General features: G+C 42.4%; 2 protein-coding genes across 3 annotated transcripts in view; one reads left to right on the forward strand and one right to left on the reverse strand.

The window, feature by feature from the left end:
* The window catches only part of LOC119161362 (glycosyltransferase 25 family member), a 230,211-nt gene that overhangs the window by 152,025 nt on the left and 58,707 nt on the right, over window positions 1-19,479 (forward strand). The window lies entirely within an intron of this gene.
* On the reverse strand, window positions 6,314-17,672 carry LOC119162371 (uncharacterized). Its single transcript, XM_075885034.1, has 6 exons — window positions 16,060-17,672; window positions 11,801-11,846; window positions 11,698-11,732; window positions 10,450-10,489; window positions 10,353-10,384; window positions 6,314-7,657 (listed from the first exon to the last, which is right to left on the reverse strand). Exons 1-6 carry the CDS (start codon window positions 16,222-16,224, stop codon window positions 7,580-7,582), a joined length of 396 nt encoding a protein of 131 aa, XP_075741149.1. The 5' UTR covers window positions 16,225-17,672; the 3' UTR covers window positions 6,314-7,579.

Consider the following 19,479-nt stretch of genomic DNA (forward strand, 5'->3'; position numbering starts at 1 on the left):
GGGTGGGTACATTGCAAATGAAAGCGTATTAGGGGTGTTCGTGATTACGCATAAAACTGCAAACAAATGAAGCTTTTCCATCTTCAATCTTTGAAAATGGAAGTTGGATGCGTTAGTATGATAAGCAGTCAGGATAAAACCACCTTAGTAATTTCGAATGACACCGGGAATGTACAAAGCCTCACAATTCTCGAGCAAACCTTGGCTGAACTCGTCCTTTAGGCAATTAAAAATCACTTAACTCGGCGTAAGAATATCTGTAAAATGTGGTGCCAGACACTGGTATGTGTTTTGTGCGAATCGGAGACCACTTGCCCTGGAAATCATTTCGCAGCGACGGTGAAACAGCCGAAACCCCCCCTGTATGCTCCCATTGAAGCAGACGACAGCTTGGTCATGAGGCGCAGCTTGTGATTGGTTGACAAGTGCTACTCTCGACATCAGGCCACTTTATGACGTTGCAAAACACTTCTTTCATCAGGCATTCCTGTCCGGTTCATCATATCTTCCCCCACACACATAAGAGCATATTTTGTCGCATCGCCTTCCGGAGTACTTTGTTCAGGTGCAGTGTGATATCTGGCATTGGAATCGCTTGGGCAAGTTCCTGGACTGATCATGAAAAGTGGCTGTAACTCTTAAGCGACGTTGTTTATTTGATTCCGGCTTCAGCATTGCGCTTCTATTATTTTTTTACTCGTACTCAAAGAAAGCGCTTTTTTCGATAGAGTAGCGAAGCTCACCAGAACGCTGGTTCTGTACTAACACATCCAAGGCTTGTGTGGAGGCTGTGGTTGTGTGACAACAGGTAAATAGCTCAACTGTGTTTACGGCTGCGTGTCTTCAGACTAGCGATTGCAGGTTTATCTTGCTACAAAGTTGCCGAGATGCTTTATGTGAACCACAAGGATTTGACGTAGCTTTTTGTGCCAACTCTTTGCTTCTCTGGTTGCTATGGTAGTCCCAGCATCGCGATGGACGGAACCGGAAGTCTCAAACCTATGAGTTCTGCTATAATAATGGGTGCATCGGCTGCTATTACCCTTGACTTATGCTATCCGAACCATGGAGTACCTCCTGGCAGCCATTGCTCGTCAGCGACAACCTTCCCTCCGGAGAGAGCGCACCTTCCACCGGCGCCTAGCCTTGGGCGATGTTCCAGACCAGCACCTGCGTTACTACAGGTTCCGGAGGGAACATATTCGGACCCTTTGTACGACACTAGAGCCTCGACTGCAGCGGCCTACGGCGCGGTCTCGTGCCTTACCGGTGGACGTGAAGTGCTGCTCGCTTTGCGCTTTTACGCAAGCGGCAGTTTTCAGTCTACAGTAGGGGACACGGTTGGCGTGAGCCAATCGAGTGTATCGCGCATTGTGGCACAAGTAACAGACGCCCTGTGCTTTCTGGCTGCGGAGCACATACGCTTCCCGGCGACACTGAGGGCTGCTAATGCTACGGCCATCGGTGAGTTGAACTTTGTCAACTAATGTTGTTGCATGACGTGTAGTGTCATAACGACTACAGTGTTTTGTTAATGTGGCAGATTTAATGTTAACCAGTGCAAATCTCTTGAAAGCTACTACTAGGCTACCACGCATCTTGGTACCAGTAATAATTTGCAGAATATCCTGCTACACGAGGAAGAAGTTTCTACAGCTTACATTGTTGAGCAATTTTTTGTTGTTTGTCGTAAGCACAATTTTCCCAGTTTAATTGGAACCTTTCTGTTCACCAAGAAGTGTCACAGTCTTGGGGAAAGTAATTTAGGTAGTTAACATTCCTGGACTCATGAAGTTGTTTCTGCAAATTATCTTGATTTCAGGTCATTAGTTGCATGCAACGTTATTCCGGTGACAGCACCAATATATCACTAGAATACAAGGTTATGCAGCAAAATTTTTATTTCATTATCACACACTGCCTTGCTCGCCATCTTGAGAATTTAATCATTTGTGAGATGTCTCAGCTCACTTCTTTACAAAATATACCGACATGCAGAGCTTGTGGGGTATTTCACAGTGTTTGAAGGTGCTCAAATGTCTTGCAAGCACTTTCAATTGCTGTTTATTCATGTTCTTTTCAGCCTTTTCGCAGATAGCCGGGCTGCTCAAAGTCCTGGGATGCATTCATGGCACTCATGTGCAAATCAAGCCTCCTAAGAAATAGGAACACTTGCACATGAACCGAAAAGGCCTGTACACAATCAATGTACAAGCGATCTGCGATGCTGAGGGTGCCATTACCCAGCTGACATCGAGGTGGCCTGGCAGCACCCACGACAGCCTTATCTGGGCCGACTGTGACCTTCGAAGGTGCTTTCAGAGACGGGAATTGCCTGACGGCTGGTTACTAGGTAATTTCTTTTGAAAGATATACTTGCGAAAAACAGGAAAGTATTTCGTGTGCTCACCTTCTGAACTTTTTTTAAATGTTTTAATAGTAGCTGTTTGCAGTATTCTCACAAAAGGGTGTATATGATACTCTCGTTATCAAGTATACCAGACAAGGACAATGTTTATGTAGTGATTGCTCCAGTTTAATTTAATATGAACAGGAATGGCAAGCTTTAGCTGTTGAAACTTTACGGTTCCTGTTGTCCTTCGCTGTGCTTGCAAGCCTTTCTTTCTATATATATATATATATATATATATATATATATATATATATATATATATATATATATATATATATATATATATATATATATATATATATATATATATATATAGAGTATACAAGTATGAAAGTAGATGCGCTTTTATATAACAACTGTATATGCAGCTGCCATTTCGACGGGAGACGTCGGAAGATTACCTCGGAACATAATCTAGAAAAGCAAACTCTTAATTCGAGGTAATCTTTCTTCTTTTACCTTGTGTTCTCGATGTGCCACGGGTGTACTTTTTTGCCTGCACATGCATGCGTTGTTTTTTGATTGCCTGTTTATATATTCTTGCCTTTCTAATAAACAGTGTAGTAGCTTTATTAACATGTTTTACAGAACAACTGCTTGGTGAGACGAAATATTGAGACAACAGCTGCTCTAGCAATTGCCAACTGCCGTGCTGGTCGAGAAAGTGATCTTGCTCAAGCTTCAAAGATGTGCAGAAGTAGATATTTCATTCCTCATAATGAAAAGTTCACTGTTAGCGGGGTCAGCTCCTACTTCACAACTTGGTTCTTTCAGAAAACATCAAGCTTGCTCAAACCACTGGACATGGTTTGCCAGTTCCTCTGTGTAAATGTTTAGAAGTTTCTACATACCTCTACTCGTAAAAACATATGCTGCGGGTAATAGTACCATAAAATATTAGTGAGGGTTTGGAGAACAATGGTTGTGCTGCACATGCATAGAAAATTCGAACGAGAGTATGCTTGCTAAAACGCGTAGCACAGGAACAGGGGTCCCATGTATCATTGCTTTTTTATACAAGTTTCTTTAGCCTTGTCAGTACGTCAATGTTGCTCCAAGGGGAAGGGAACTTCACACATTTTCCCTGTCCTGGTAGTCACACTGCATTGAGAGCCACATAGTAAAGGACCGTGTACAGTGGGATGTTGATGCATCTTAAATGAGTGCTGGATGGTCGATTTATCCTGAGCAATGCACTATGGTGTATTGCATGTTTATATATCTGTGGTGAGATCTAAAACCTTAAATGTTATTATCATTAGATTAATATTATTTTATATCAGATTTATAAAAAGGCAAAATTACCATATGTGACAGTTTCCTATTTTCATGGAAACATGTTCCTATGAGCAGATTATTTTTTATATACTGTTTCCTGTTTGAAGCATTGCGATTTTTCACCAAACTCAGGCACACCACTGTGAGCTTCACAATTTCTTAGCTTTGCTAAAATTTTGCAGCTTGAGAGCTTTTCTAGTGGGGAAATCTTTGTAATGTTTATTAGGCTAAGCAAAATGGTGTCAGTGTGCTTAATCCATGCTGAGAATTACTGCCATAACATAGTCTGTGAAGGTTGCATAAGTAAATGCATCATTAAAGTATGCACAGAAAACATGCTCGTTTTTCTTGGTACGAAGCTTCTGGATCAACTTAAAGCCTGATATTAAGACACTAGTTAGAAGACGATGTGCAAGGTTTTGCTTCACAAGAAACGTGTTGCAGTTTTGTAAAAAATCTGTCAACAGGAATTGTGTCGAGCCGACCTACAAACTTGTCTTCCTCGAAGTTCTGTTCTATTCTTGAGGAAGAGGAGTGAAATTGTGAAATAGTAGGTTTGACAGAAACCTCATTTATGCATTTTTTCATTGAAAGATTCTATCGTCTCCTTCCTGCCATATTTTACATGTTCCAGTAATGAAACAGACGCTTGGAAGTCTTCAGCCATCCATACCTGTACAAATTTTGTAGCTAGCAGTCTTTTGCAAACAGTTGTATGGTCTGTCACAAAGCTCTCCTTATACCAACCTGCTCTGTGAAGCAATACGCAAGTAAAATTTTGTACACAAATTATAAGGTTCATATGAGTGCACCAGTGTGGGTAACAAGAGAAAAAGTTTCGCTAGGCTGTGTGTATTTTATTCAACGGTCAAGTCTAAAACACTGGTTGGCTGCAAGCTGAACATTCATGCAGCATTCTCGTTTAGCAAATGTCATTTCATGTATCATTATTTGCAATTATAATGCTTAAAGATCCTTGCTGCCTTGCTCTGCAAATGACAAAAAACAATCCTTGCTGTGGTGTCTAAAATGATTTCCTTCTTTAAATATGGGGCGAGCAAGACATGGAACATTTATTTTCTGCACTGCTATTATTTTTCAAAACATTCATACTTGGAGCAGTAAATTGTCCCTGGAAATTCAGGTGTAAGTGTGGACACCGTAATAGTATAAGTTGTATGTGTAGAGGCGTGTCTACAATAGAGCAACTCGACACTTATTTCGGTCAGCTGATTGTCTTTGGGAGCATTTTTAGTCTAGTCCTTGTCCGATGTACACTGCAACGACACAAACAGTCTGCCTATGGTCTCAGGGAGGCTCCGTTCGCGCCTTGTCATGCCCACAGCCTTTAGTTGGCCAATTCTCGAGTCACACTGGGGGGGGGGCACACGCAGTGACACCTACTAAATTTGCACAAAAAGCTTGTGCCTGCTTCTCATTCTCAGCCATCCTCCGGGTGTTGCCATTGTCCCTTTTGGGGTGAGGGGCCGGGGGGTCGGGACAGACAAAGACAAAGCGAAGGAATGACTTTTGTAGAGTGCACAGGATGACCAATAAAGGAGCCCTCCAACACTATTCAACCCCCTATGTTTTATACGTGTGTTGTGTACACTGAAGTACACACTAATGCAGCAAGTTATTTAGAAAATTCAAAATACAAAAACCAGAGTGTGGACCCTCGATTTTCACAGGGTCACTTGACCCCATTTCACTTGCCCGTGTCTTCAAATGGCTACCCCGACTAAATAAGCTGGAAGCGCCTACTCAGGGGAACCTCGCACCCCACCATTGCTTGTTTTTTTTTTTCTTTTTCAAAGTAATGTTGACCTTCTTGCTACCATAGTAGATGTCTTGCCTGACGCATGGCTTGCCAGAGCGTGAGTGAGGGCTACTGTGTCGAAGCGAGGCATTTTCTGCTGTTTTTTACAACATCCCAAGTCACTTTCTCTTATTCTGAGAAAGGCACTTGTGGAACCAGGACAGTGAAGTACTGTAGAGCCTTTGCGTGCTGTTAGATGAGCCGTCCAAGAAACAATGGTGCACTGCACCTCTTCTACAGTGCATGTGCAGAAACAGACAGCTCGTATACTCCAGAAAGCAAGAAGAGAAAAGAAAGAGGTGTTTCGTCTGGAAATCTGACCCGCAACAAGCTAAAAATTGAGTGCCGAAATGGCAGCCAGAATCTGTGTCATGCTTTGTAGTCACCGGGATCTTTTTTATTGTGGTTGCGTCTGTTCAGGGTTTGATGAAGAAGCACAGAGAAGAAAAATGAAACAGATTAGTAATCTCAGTTTGATCCTACACCACGATCGCTTGTAGCGTTACATTTATACAATCATATAGCGGCAAACTTCTAGTGTCATTTCCACCCGCAAAGTTCAGGCGAGCGCTGCTATGTGGCGATAAGATCGGCAGCGATGTGTAGTCTGTTGCGTAATTAAAATACTAAATCAACTGATATTGGCACTTAGACCTATGATAAAATTATTTCCACCTGTCGGTCTCTGCAAACCACAAATAAAAAATAGCTTGTTCAATACTGTTGGAGAACACCTTTAAGTAGTGTGCGAGGCCTTCTACCTCCCCCTAAGATCTCTCTCTTAGTTCTTAGATTGGACGACAAAGGCAAGTTTTTGCTCGACAATCGATCTTCTGACAATCTGCGGGCGACAAGTCTGCTAATACGCTGCTGGTGTTTTCGGTCTGCCATCATGTTACACGACGACAACGGGCTGTCTTTCGAAGCGTCGTTGTTTTCGGCTTAGTGTGACCAGATTGTCAGGTGCGATTGTCGGCGGGTAACTCAGCCGATCGTCTGCGTCGGGGTCGTGTCAGCGTTGGGTCACTCTAGTGCAAACACGCCTTAAGCAGACCAGTGAGTGCAAGCACATGTGTAAATATAACCATAAATACAGACCACAACGAACATCATGGTCTGCCTCAGCTTGTGCATGGAGATTCCATAGTGTGGGCAGTTGCGCTGTAAAATATTTAACATCTCTAACTTCTTGTTACATTTCCTTGAATCAATCTCACAAGGATTGAGCCAAGCGGTAGTTCGGAAACTTTTTCAGGACATTGTTGTGAAAAGCTTCACCTCCTACTTCACCAAAGTGAGCTTTTATCATAGCACATGTATTGTTAGGTCGAAGCAAGATATGCACTTGCCAATTTAGCTATAAAGTTGCACTTTTCGTTTGCTTAGTGTTGTGCACAAGGGGAATGATTCGAAGCATCGCATATCATTGACCCTGCCACACTACTCAGGACAATGTAGTTTCACTGTGCAAAAAAGCTGTGGGTATAACGAATGCTCCTTTTCATGCACTCAGAATTTCTCTAGTTTTCAGTATCTTTGAATTGGCACTCAAATGCCAGGGTGTGCTGAAGTGTACATAAAAATGTTTTCTCAGCTACTAGTGGCAAGTAGGTGATCTAGCATTGAGTAACTTCAGAGCATATGTGCAGCTGCTGTGAGAAATGAGGCTCTGATGATAGCTGGTGCATAATCACTTATATTTGGCAAACTTCCCCATTGTTCATAAGGCAGCATTTTATTATTTTGCATGTGTGGTCTATCTACCTTCTCTCACCATAAATTCTACGAAAAGCATGGTTCTGAACTTATGTTTTAGCTGAGCTGCATCAATGACTAATTGGAAATAAAAAAAAATTTCTTCTATGCTTGCAACTTGCTTCTAGCACTCAATTGTTGTACACTCTAAATGAGATTGCTGCTTTGCCGCATGAAGAGTTATCACCTCACTTTCACAGATTTCTTGTCATTTTTATATTTGTTGAATGTGTTTCTTTATGGAAATGAGTTCCTTTTTCATGCTCCTTCTTGAGATAGATAGATAGATAGATAGACTTTTTTCAGAATTTTTTTCAGAGCCCTTGCAGTGCGCTTTTGAGCTCTGAGAATTTTTTTTTTTTCGAGTATGTGCTCGAAGAGTTCTTGTTCTTCTGGAAATAGAAGAGAAAAAGTTGTTATCACTTAATTGTATCACCTGTGCACTTTCATACATGCAACTGCCCTAATTACTATTTGTACTTTTTCCATGTTCCAGTAATGGCACTACATCTGGCACTTCATCGCCATGTGCTTTGTGGCTCCAGCAAAATTGACAGATAAATATGTGGGATTTTACGTCCCAAAACAACCATGTGATCACCTGAGACACCCTAATGGAGGATCATCTCATGTTTTCAACGTGCACGGACATAGCACAGTACACAGACCTCTACCATTTTGCCTCCATTGAAATGAGACTGCCGCGGCTGGGATCGCACCCGCGACCTTGGGATAAGCAGCCACCTACTCTAGCCACCGATTTTCCGAGGGGGACAAAGTTTACAGATTAACAACGGCTATTAGTGATCAGGCCGGGTTGTTCAGTGTACTCAGATTGATACGTACATTGAAATACCTGGAGGACTTATATTTGTATGCTCACTATTGGTGTATATGCACTTCAAGCTTTGTGCAGTATGCCCTGCTGTAGATCCTTTTCCTTGAAGATGGAAATGTGTATTGTTAATTGCATTCTGAAAGCAATGTTCCCGAGTAGCCTTGTGTTTAGTGCCCCAGAGTAGTTGTTGTGGTCAGCAATCAAAACTTTCACGCTCGGTGCTGCAACCCAGTAACTTCTAAGCCAGCAGAGTGTCATTTTTTTGTTTTTTTTACTTGGTTGCCAAGGAAAACAGAAGCACAGCAAAAATTACCTTGTGTAAACTCTGGACTGGGTACAAGAGTGGAATAAGAATCTTACTCTACCTTATGTGCACATTTATATGCTTTATCTCCTATGTAATGTTATGGCACTGCCTGGCAGTCTTCTCTTAAAATGGACCTCGATGTAGAAACTATGTATTTTCATGTACTGTTCACCCCACTAAACCTCCTCACTATGTAAATAGTTTCTCACTTGTATAGCTGCGTGGTTCCTGCCGCCGCTGTAGAGTGCTGCTGCTGTGTTGCTGTGGCTCACGTACATTTTAAAGTGACATAACATGACTTGTACCTAATGTTGCACAAAGGTCATATGCCATTTGGCGGTCACTAAATGCATGGTTGATACCTTTAGGAGTACCAAATATGGTTCAAATGGCATCTACTGCAGTTGAATCTGCCTAGTGAAATCTTCCTAGTGAAACGTGAACATTCCTTATTTCTTTTTAACACAATGATCATGCATAATAGACGGTGTTGTGTCCTAACAATTATGCATGACAGTCTTTGTGGCCCTCCACACAATGGATTTTCCAAGAATGTGTTTGCGGATGTATCATTGCAGAGGGTATCGTTTTTTCCTCTCAAGGTAATGTAATTTATTGCTTGGAAGCATTATACATTTATGTTTAAGGTTTTCTGCACTTTTCTATATCAACAGGTCATCAAAGTACTATGCCTTAACTAGTGAAAAACGGTGATTTTTTGAAATTATTGCAGTGCATATAAAGAATGCAGTCAACAGTACGGTTGTCTGTGTTCTTCGTTCACTGGACTTCCATCTGGAGCAGCCCCATTTTAGAGTTTGCCAGGCCAAAGTGCACAAGCTTAGACTGCGTGCTGCATTCATTCCAAGTATCCAAGAGTATTTGCAAATACTGCTGATGTACTTCTGTGTCTTTTCATTAGGTGAACTGCTGCTTTCACCTTCTTTCAGTTGCTCTAAAATTTACAAAATCGGCTTTTTTCTCAGATTTGCATTCCTGATTGATATGTGGGGTTTAATGTCCCAAAACCACGATATGATTATGAGAAATGCCGTAGTGGAGGGCTCCGGAAATTTCTACCACTTCGGGTTCTAAACGTGCGCCCAATCTTCATACTCGGGCCTACAGCATTTTCACTTCTATCAAAAATGTAGCTGCTGCAGCCGGGATTCGATCACGCGACTTGCGGGTCAGCAGATGAGTACCTTAGCCACTAGACCACTGCAGCAATGCCAGATTTAGCATCCCTGCAGATGTTAAATTTCTTCAGTATCTTTCTTGATGCCCAAAAGTTACTTTAACTGTATGCATAAATTATGTGCATGATGACTGGATGATTCGTTTTACTGTTTGAAGTTGCAAACAAAAGTGTGCAAACTGTAAAAGCAAAAGATTTGTGTTAGCTTATCTGCTCATACAACGAACAGACAGTCCACTGCTAAAAGGAATGCTTGCGTTCTCCATATGTCTGGGTTTCACATTCTTGCACGAGCATCGGGCTTAGATTTGCATGGTATTATAAGTGATTGTGATTTTGAACTACTTTTGACAGCCTAGTGCCATCCATGTATGAGCATTGTTTTTGCTTTTAAAGGCAGGCAATATGAACTGGGATCTTTGTTGCATTGTTTTACAAACAGACTGTAGTGTAGACTGCTTTCACGGAATAGTGAAGTATGGGCACTTCATGCAGATGGCTTGATTGCAACAAGCATGTACATGCCTTAAGGATAGAAAAGACAACAATTCTTCAAACTTTGCTCAAGACTGCATGCACCGGTACATATGTTTTCTACTACTTTTTATTATTGTATGTGTAAACAGATACGGGTAGGGTCACATATGTTGTCAATCTGAATAAGCAACTTTTCTAGGAACTTTTGGTTGCTGTACTTTGTGTGTTTTAAAAAGGAAATAAAAATACATGGTTCTGTGTGCTTACCAATTGCACTGTCCCCGTCTTGCTTGCTTGACCTGTACAGATGCAGAAAAAAAACTTGATATGCAGAGTACCACATTTTAAATTATTTGAGGCTTACCCGGCACTAGACGGAACATTTCTGACGGCGTCACAAGTGCCTGCAGTATAAAATGCAATGGAATCAACATTCAGTAAAGAACGAGTTGTTTAAATCTCGTATATTTAATTTTCATTAGGCTGCTGCTTGGGGGAGGGGGGACATCATTTGTAGTCCTAGTTTTCAGCAATGACAAACAATGAAACGTAAGATCATTACATAGGGAATGTTGCAGGACGGATGTTTGGAAAAGTGCATTTTCTTTTGTGTGGACAGCTCCAACGGGGGTGTGTGAAATAATCTTCATGAAAGTTGTGCACCTCTCCCTGCTGCATATGCGGTATTTTTAATATTTAAAAATATTTACCTAGGTTAAGTATATTCATTGGCCATTTCGATTGCTTTGGTTAGTATTACATTTATTGTGCACCATTATTTTTGTAAAGCTATTTCCCTTGATGCAACATTACTTCTTGAAAGACTGAAAGAGACAATGATGTGCATAAATTTACCAGACCATCAGCAATACCTACTTTACATAGACCTTAAGCTGCAACCTGCACCTGTGTGCCAGTCACAAGATAAGCTGCTGCCCTGACAAGTGATTGTGGAAGGCGGCCTGCAGTGGGGTTCTTTGATATTTCATTGGTGCAACTGTTCACTTAGTGTTTCCCTTTATTTAAACCAAAAGTAAGGCACACTGAACAGTGCAACTTGTTGAGAAGCGTCCAACATTCATATATGCACACATCACCAATCGTAAAGTAGTCTACCTTCTACTGTTGATGAAAAAATTTTTAACTTGATTGAAAAATGGTTCAGTGCATACAGGCATTTTTTTTTATCTCGCAGAGTAATATTGTATAAATTTTCACAATGTTCTATAGATATTGCATAAAATGTGGACCCTCACTGCTTACCCGCTTAAAGTTATTCAACTATGCCAAATAATTAATAATGTGGCTGTGGTTGACATACGAACACGCAAAAACATCTCTTTATTGTTAAGGTTTATCATTGCTTTTGCTATAGTTGTGTCTCATTTTGTTAGTATTATATTTTCTGTGCAATTATTTATGCCTTCTATCACATGAATGACTGAATAAAAAAAATCAAAGAGAAGTATGCTTGCAATACACTGCCGCTTTATTGTGTGTGTTTTTTGCTCACAATATTCAGTTATTAGGTACAAACACACAATTACCTACAGTGCTCATACAAATATTTTCACAAGCGAAACCAGCAAATATTCGCAAATGGGCCACTAACCTTCCCCGAGTTCTTCATATGCCATGTGGCTGGGTCTGAAAAAATGTGACATCATTTTTAAAATACTTGGTATTTCAAACAGTCTTGTAACAGCTATTCTCACCCTGGTATTGACAGCTCTGGAATGAAGGGATTGTCTGGCTGTTTATCTAACAAGAGAACATAAGTACATCATTAGATTAGGGTCAACTCATGCACAAGCACAGTATGAGAAATTAGTTTTCATGCAAGAGCAAACACAAGCGTTGCACACAAAAATGCTTCATAACTGTATAGTTTCGCTAAACAAGGTCTGTTTCCCCTGTACTCGTCATCAGTTTGTGTCAAGTGTGTCTTCACCTAGTGTACTGGATTACAATGCTTTCAGGCACCCTGCGCAGTTGACTTGCTTTCCCTTGCCAGAGGTATATGTGCTCTATTGTTTTTCCAAAACACAAAAATAAAAGTTTAAGTGCTTCTGAGCGTTTAACATATGCATGATAGCTTTTTCCAAGGGTCAAGCCATATGGAACTGTGAGATTAATGTCCATCAGCCTTACGTACCAACAAGAAGGAAATTAAATTTTATGTAATCTCTCTGGCTACTTTTGTGAATAAGGAATTTTATTGCTTGGTTGCTGACACAAAAGTCTTGGCCTTGATCCTGTCCTCGACGGTCGTATAAAGGTGGAAGGTTATTGATATCTGTGTAATGTGTGGCGTCCACTAACAATAACAACTCGCGGGTGATAGAAATTTACCTATCTTTCTGCTGCAGCGTGGCTCATAATTATGCAGTGGTTTGTGGTTCTGTTCATAACATCATCATGAACCCAATGTTCATGATTGATATCCGTTTTTACCCTTGTTGCGTTCTTGTCAGTGATCATCTGCATTGCTGTAAAATCGTTCTCTCGTCGCTTTTTTTCCCATGTTTTTGTTGGAGTGCACATTTAGTACTCTTCATATTGCATATAGGTTCCGTGGGCGTCTAAAGGGGGGAAAGCGGTGCTGCAAAACGCTCATATGCCCCCTCATGCCACATCAGTACTTATAGCACACCCTAGCAGCATCACTGCTATGTCACCTCCCTCTAAGCTCCACTGCGATGCAACTAATGTTTCCACCCTGGAAGGCAAAATCCACGCGGCGCCCATGATTAGCTTTCTTTTACGAATACACCCGCTGTTGTTGCACCTTGTTTCAGTGTTCTTTTCACTATTTTTTGTATGCAATTTATCTACTGCTCCTTTGCATGTGTAATTTCTTTGCAAAATTTTCTCGTACAATAGATACTTGGATTCTTGCTGCCACTACCTAAAAGTTTGGGCACATTAGAAATTTCTTGACTTGTTTTTACACATTTTTCAACACGAGCTGCTGCGAGAAGTTTGAAGTATAAACGAACCATTATTATTTCCATTTTTAGCTATAACGACATACGTTCATCTCCGCATTACTGAGACCGCCGTGCAAGCGCGCTGTCTAGGTGTATATACAGGCACACCTGTTCGCATTCATACCTGCACTCGGGGCACCTACATCCAAGCCGCCAGAGATTCCGGAAATCGCTTCCGGGTCCAGCGCATTCGTTACGCGGGTCCCAAACTCGTCCAGAGGTGGTACGTCTTCTAAACCGCCACCAGTTGTCGCCTGGCTGCGGCGAACTGCAGCAGCCAACGTTTCTAGACTAGGTAAGTTGCAAAACTGAGTGATGTTGCGCGGCGCCGCCGCTGCCAGCGACAAATATGGCGCTGCTGTCGCATCCAGATTCACTCACTGCATGCTCGCTCACAGAACACCTAGCCACAGAACACCTACCACCTAGCTCGCTCGTGTCACTCCTGTAACCTCCATCGCTGTGCATGTTGCAGTGCGTCGATATCTGTGGAGGCTTCTTTCTGCGTTAAAATTTTTGTGCTTCAGAGCGCCCTGTTCTGCTTTGTATGTGTTGCGTGTTTTCATCATGCCCGGATGTGGCGTTCTCGGCTGAAGAGTAGCTGCAGGAAATAAGATACACCACGACATTTCTTTTGTGCCCACGTGTACCTCAGCAGCGAGATGTATGGGACCACACTATTCCTCGTGGAGATAAGAAACTGCCTCGGCATCTCGTGTGTGTGTGATATGTACTTTCATGAGAAGGACATCCTGAAGACTTTCACTCACGTCATATGGTAAGAAGGTACAAATCGCAAGAGAAAAGTGGGACCTCGTCGAAGGATGCGTTCCACGAATATTCACGAATTTGCCCGCTTATCTTTGTCGCGGGGCCCGCGACAAAGAAGCGAAAGCTGCCCGATAGGAGTGGGGTATTTTCCGAAATATCATCGGTGAAAAAGAATAGACTATCTCCGAGCACTGAGCTCGAATACAGTGAAATAGGTCTCGACATGCCGTCAACTAGTGGCGTCATTTCGCTTCAAGACATAGAAAACATTATTTTGCATGCTGGCGGAAAGTTGTTGAGAATGGCGAGACAAGACGTCTTGTGGTGTTTCTAGGGCTCAAAGAAAAAAAAAAGAGCGCTATTTGTGGAGAAATGCGTTGTCGTCCCAGAAGACATGACAGTCACCATTAGCAGCCGTCACCATCACTTAGCCAAGTCGCCTGGTAATGCAGATACCATCACCCAATGGGCCGAACTTCTGGAGGACATAGAAAAGCTGCAAGTGTGTTCATGTTGTCCCAATTGATTGATAAGTGGGGTTGAACGTCCCAAAACCACCATATGATTATGAGAGACGCCGTAGTGGAAAGCTCCGAAAATTTTGAACACCTGGGGTTCTTCAACGTGCACCCAAATCTGAGCACACGGGCCTACAGCGTTTCCACCTCCATTGGAAATGCAGCCGCTGCAGACGGGATTTGATGCCGCGACCTGCGGGTCAGCAGCCGAGTACCTTAGCCACTAGACCACCGCGGCGGGGCATGTTGTCCCAATGCGCCAGCAGGCAGACTCGTGAATAATTACTGCGAAGTGCTCACCGATACCCCAAAGTGCGGTCTCTGCTCGAAGCTTTGGCTGCAGCTTTGTTAACAGGTTTCATTAGAGGAACTCCAGAAGAAGCAGAGGGAAGACATGCTCAAGAAAATGGCCGCACGCGTAGCTTTTTGACGGTCTAAATTGCTAAAGAATGTGACTGACATGAAAAAAAAAAAAGAGCTGACTACATAACTAGACAAAAGCCACAAGATTGTGCCACATTGTTGTAATTTATTTTCAAGCCCGAAAAACACAGCCACAAAAGAGGATGCCAGACATTGTAATTGGGTTTTTCGCGTCTAAAAATTTATTGCGAACGTACACCAACTAGCAACCAACCGACAGACTCGTATGTTATGCTATATATATCAAGCATTGTTTGTTGTGGGCAGTTCAGAAAACCATAATTATACTGTATTTGCCTTTCACCACTAAATATTACGCAGTATAAAGTTTCTGGGGCAGCACAGCAAATCACCATGATATACTGCCGGTAAGCTCTTTCAGAACGGCCGCCACGGCGTCTTGCCACGACGGCTACGCGTTTTTGTCTGCTAGTGGAAGCTTGTTGCGCCGCCAGCGCCACCAAACCGGAAGCTGTCTCGGTGCCGTGTAGTCTGACGCGGGGAGTTTTGCAACTCACCTAGTCTAGAAACGTTGGCAGCAGCTGTTTGAGAGTCGATAGTGAATGGCGTACCTGTATCTGCAGCAGTTTTTTGTGTCATACTTGTAAGATTATAAACTGGGGGACGCAACTCACCCGGATACGCACCAAGAACTACTGCACGCTTTAGTAAACAAAGATATTAAATATGTATTGCGTTAGGTCTCACCGTCACCAATGCCTTGAAGTACAGCGAAAGCATGACACGCGAAGTCATTTCTCTTCTTCCACTTTGCATATACCCAGCTGATGTAGGTAGCTCATAAGCATTGGTGTCACATTTTTTTTTTCTTTTTGAGTGCCTGGCCCCGGTAGCCGTGTTGTGGCACGCAACAAAAAAACGCGCGGCCACTGAAAAGTATTTAGGTGCATGGTAAAAATCCTCAGGCGATAAAAGATCATCCCATTATCGTTACTATGACATTACATGTAATCTTGTTTCAGCGTGAAACTCTTCAAATGGTTATACGGCTCAAGTACATGCTTGCGATTGTCGTGGACTAAGAACCATACCAGCGATCACGCACTCGTTCACAAAACGTGATATCTGGTGGGCTACCGCAGTTGATATGCAGTCACTGTATGGATGTTGCCAGAATTTATATCGGTCATTGCGGACTGATTATTTGCGTGTTTACGTGCGCTTATGCAAATTCAAGCTTCCATATTTACGACCCTAAAAGAGTGCATATGTTACAGCACGTGTGCGAACAATTACGTAAAGGAGTTTTACCTCGTGCCTTGGTGGCGCTCTTGACGTCGCATCATTTCTTTCGAACCTCGGCGGGCGTTCGAACGATCCCCGAGACAGCGAATAATGTTGCCGTGATGTTATCCCAGACCCTCTGTTTGGCCTGGGACCTTCTCCTCGACTTTTAATGGTTCGCCTCGTAACCATCGACGAAAATGGCGAGCTCCTCTTTTGTGAAATTCTGCTGTCGCGCTCGCTTAGGCTGGTTCGCCGACATCTTCGTGTTGACCGGGAACTGGGCCCTTATCAAAACTTGGCCTCATGCGTGAGCGCACTTGCGATAACCGCTGACTAAGTCATCGTCCATTTACCTTCTTTCTCTTTAAAGACGCTTATCACTGGACAGCCGGCGAAACGCGATCACAAAATCCAGACGTTAAGGAAAGAAAACGCAGGGGGAACTATTCATTGCATGTAGTACGCTGAAGAAAACATTATCTTGGGTTCTGGTTACTGCTTGGCAGTGAGAGCAGGCTTTGGAAACTGTCATTTACTAGGACATCAAAACGAACATTGCAATAATTGACATACGTTATATGCCAGACTAATATAGTTTTCTTAACTGGGTAGGGTGAATAAAACGGCTCTTAGGCGCCTGTTGATGCGTTGAGCGTCGTTCTTTGTTGACCGTCATTTTAGTAGCCTGTATCACATTCCGCTAGCCACGGGACGTTCTCCGTTTGCCGTAGTTGTCTGCGTTATTGTGATACCTTCGCCTCCGAACGAAAAAAAAAAATAATAAGGAGGGAAAGAAGAAAAAACACGGAGAAAGATTACCTGGCACCACGGGTGGCTCCAAGAAGGCTCCCTGACCCCCCCTCCCCCCCACCCTCCTTGTCAGTGCCCCCACTGCCAGTAAAAAAAAAAAAAATCCTGGCGCCAACTCTGCCTCGCACACGCACCTCGAGTCACGCGACTATCTTCTTTTGCCGATCCATAGTCGATTGCTGGGATGCTTACGCAGCCAAAACAGAATGAAAATAGGCAAAAATAAAACAAAATGTGAGAAAAAAGTGCAAATGAGGTATACGTTGACGATAAAAACATCAAAGATGTTATACAGAAATTGACATTCATTGAAAAAAAAAACTGAAATAATTAAGTGAACAGAAGTTGTAACTTTGCGTACGAGCGAGGCGCTCCGAAATTCCTCGCTTCAATAAATCACCTAATAACACCGGCACTCACATTTTTCACTGAGGGGTGCCGTAATTGTCGCTACTTGTACATTTTACAACGGAAGCTGTCACTACATCACAACAAAGGGTCGCATGCGCCGCCATAGATGTCCGCCGCCGCCAGTGTGTGCAACCACTCTCGCGCGAAATAAAAAAGAAAATATGTGGGACTCGAACCAGGGTTTTCTACGTTTCAACCCAGTGTTCTACCACTGAGCCATGCCGCTTTTTAAAACGCCGCAGAAAAGTGACCCTAGGAATGCTCTATGTCTGGAAAGGAATCGCGTTAATGTGTGTAGAACAGCAAAGGAACAATCAGGCGTCGCACAATGGGAGTTGCGTCACGAGTGGGTTGTCGAATACTACAAAGCATTACTTTAGCTTCAGGCATAATTCTTTGTCGTCGTGAGGGACAGCATAAAACATTTTCAAAAAAATTTTTTTTTGCAAGTGTGTAGAGGGTACCACGCTTCTCCGAAGAATGACGAAAAATGGCATAGTGAATGCCTCCCAAGATTACAATGATTTATGGCTTTGCGGGTATCCTGCAAGCACACTTGCTGGATATATATATATATATATATATATATATATATATATATATATATATATATATATATATATATATATATATATATATATATATATATATATATATATATATATATATATATATATATATATTAGAAGGCTCGCTAGAAGCTTAAGGTAGCGCGAATATTTCTTGGACAGGCCTGCTAACCATGAAACAATTCACCGTCGTAAAACAAATGATTGGACTCCGAACAGTAATCGAGACAAGTGCCTGGACCTTTATATCACCGCAGTACAGAAAGATATAATACACGAATACCACAGACAGAAAGGAAACCGAGAAAACTTGACGAAATCTGAAAAAAATGAGTATGAGAAATCTGGCATATAGGACAGACATAACAATAAAACCCGCTGACAAAAGAGGAGCAATTGTAGTCCTTAATACAACCAACTACTTACAAGAAGCATACCGCCAACTAGACGACTCAAGATTTTACGAACGTCTCCCAGGTGATCCGAAAGACGAATACAAACGTATCGTTTCAACAGAACTAAAGAAACTGTTGGGTGCAAAAAAGATAACCAACACTGACCTCAAATTGATGCGAGCAGCATACCCTCGTCCAGGTTGCTTCTACATCCTCCCAAAAATTCATAAACCCGGTAACCCAGGTCGACATATCATATCAGGCATCGGTACAATAACTGAACCCGTATCAGGGTACGTGGATAAACTAATAAGCCACATTCCATGCACCCTCGCGTCGTATATAAAAGACACCACACATTTTCTTCGAGACATTGCAGGTCTGTGTGTGCCGAAAAACTCGTACTTGGTTACTCTTGATGTCTCTTCATTGTATACAAATATTCCTCACGATGACGGCATAGCTGCATTACAAAACATGTACACAAACCATAGACAATCTAACACCCCAGATTTCTCTGCCATCGCAACTTTGACGAGGATGGTCCTCGAATTAAATTCATTAGAGTTTAACCAAGAGTATTGTCGACAAATCAGCGGGACCGCGAAGGGCACCAAAATGGCACCCAATTATGCCAACATATTTATGGGAAAGCTAGAATCGGAATTTCTTGCACAAAGTTCCTTAAAACCACTGTTATACAGAAGATACATAGACGACATCTTTCTTATTTGGACCTACAGCGAGGACGAACTTCTCAGCTTTATCGACACTTACAATGCTGTACATCCGAACATACACTTCATACACACATACTCGCAAGTAACCGTAAATTTTCTTGATGTCACCATAACGATAGAAGAGGACAAGCTCTCTACAACTCTATATCGCAAACCAATGGATCGACAACAACACCTCCATTACCAAAGCGATCACCCGCGCCACTGTAAAAACAGTAGTCCATACAGCCAGGCTCACCGGTTTAAGCGAATCTGCCCAAGAGATGCTGATTTTGACACGAGCTCACAGAAGCTAAAACCTATGCTCGAGAAACAAAAATACCCCCCACATGTAATTGATGACGCTGTTCAAAAAGCGAGAAAACTAAGCGTGATGACTTACTTATGAAGCGACCACCGCAAGAAGACACACAACGAACAAACCTCTGCTTGACTAACAGCACAAACTTTCTCAATGTAAACAAAATCCTTAAACGACATTACAACATTCTGGAACAAAGTGAATGTCTGAAACGCGCA

Source organism: Rhipicephalus microplus, unplaced genomic scaffold (genome assembly GCF_043290135.1).
Source record: "Rhipicephalus microplus isolate Deutch F79 unplaced genomic scaffold, USDA_Rmic scaffold_65, whole genome shotgun sequence".
Taxonomy (NCBI): Eukaryota; Metazoa; Arthropoda; class Arachnida; order Ixodida; family Ixodidae; genus Rhipicephalus; species Rhipicephalus microplus.

Bases quoted from the DNA above. Each gene is read 5' to 3' on its own strand.
- LOC119162371 (XM_075885034.1), bottom strand. From the start codon at position 16,224: ATGGTTACGAGGCGAACCATTAAAAGTCGAGGAGAAGGTCCCAGGCCA. The intron at 10,490-11,697 runs GTTAGTGGCCCA...TTTATACTGCAG, and splicing joins ATATGAAGAACTCGGGGAAG to GCACTTGTGACGCCGTCAGA. The intron at 7,658-10,352 runs GTAAGCACACAG...TTCTATTTCCAG, and splicing joins AGACGGGGACAGTGCAATTG to AAGAACAAGAACTCTTCGAG.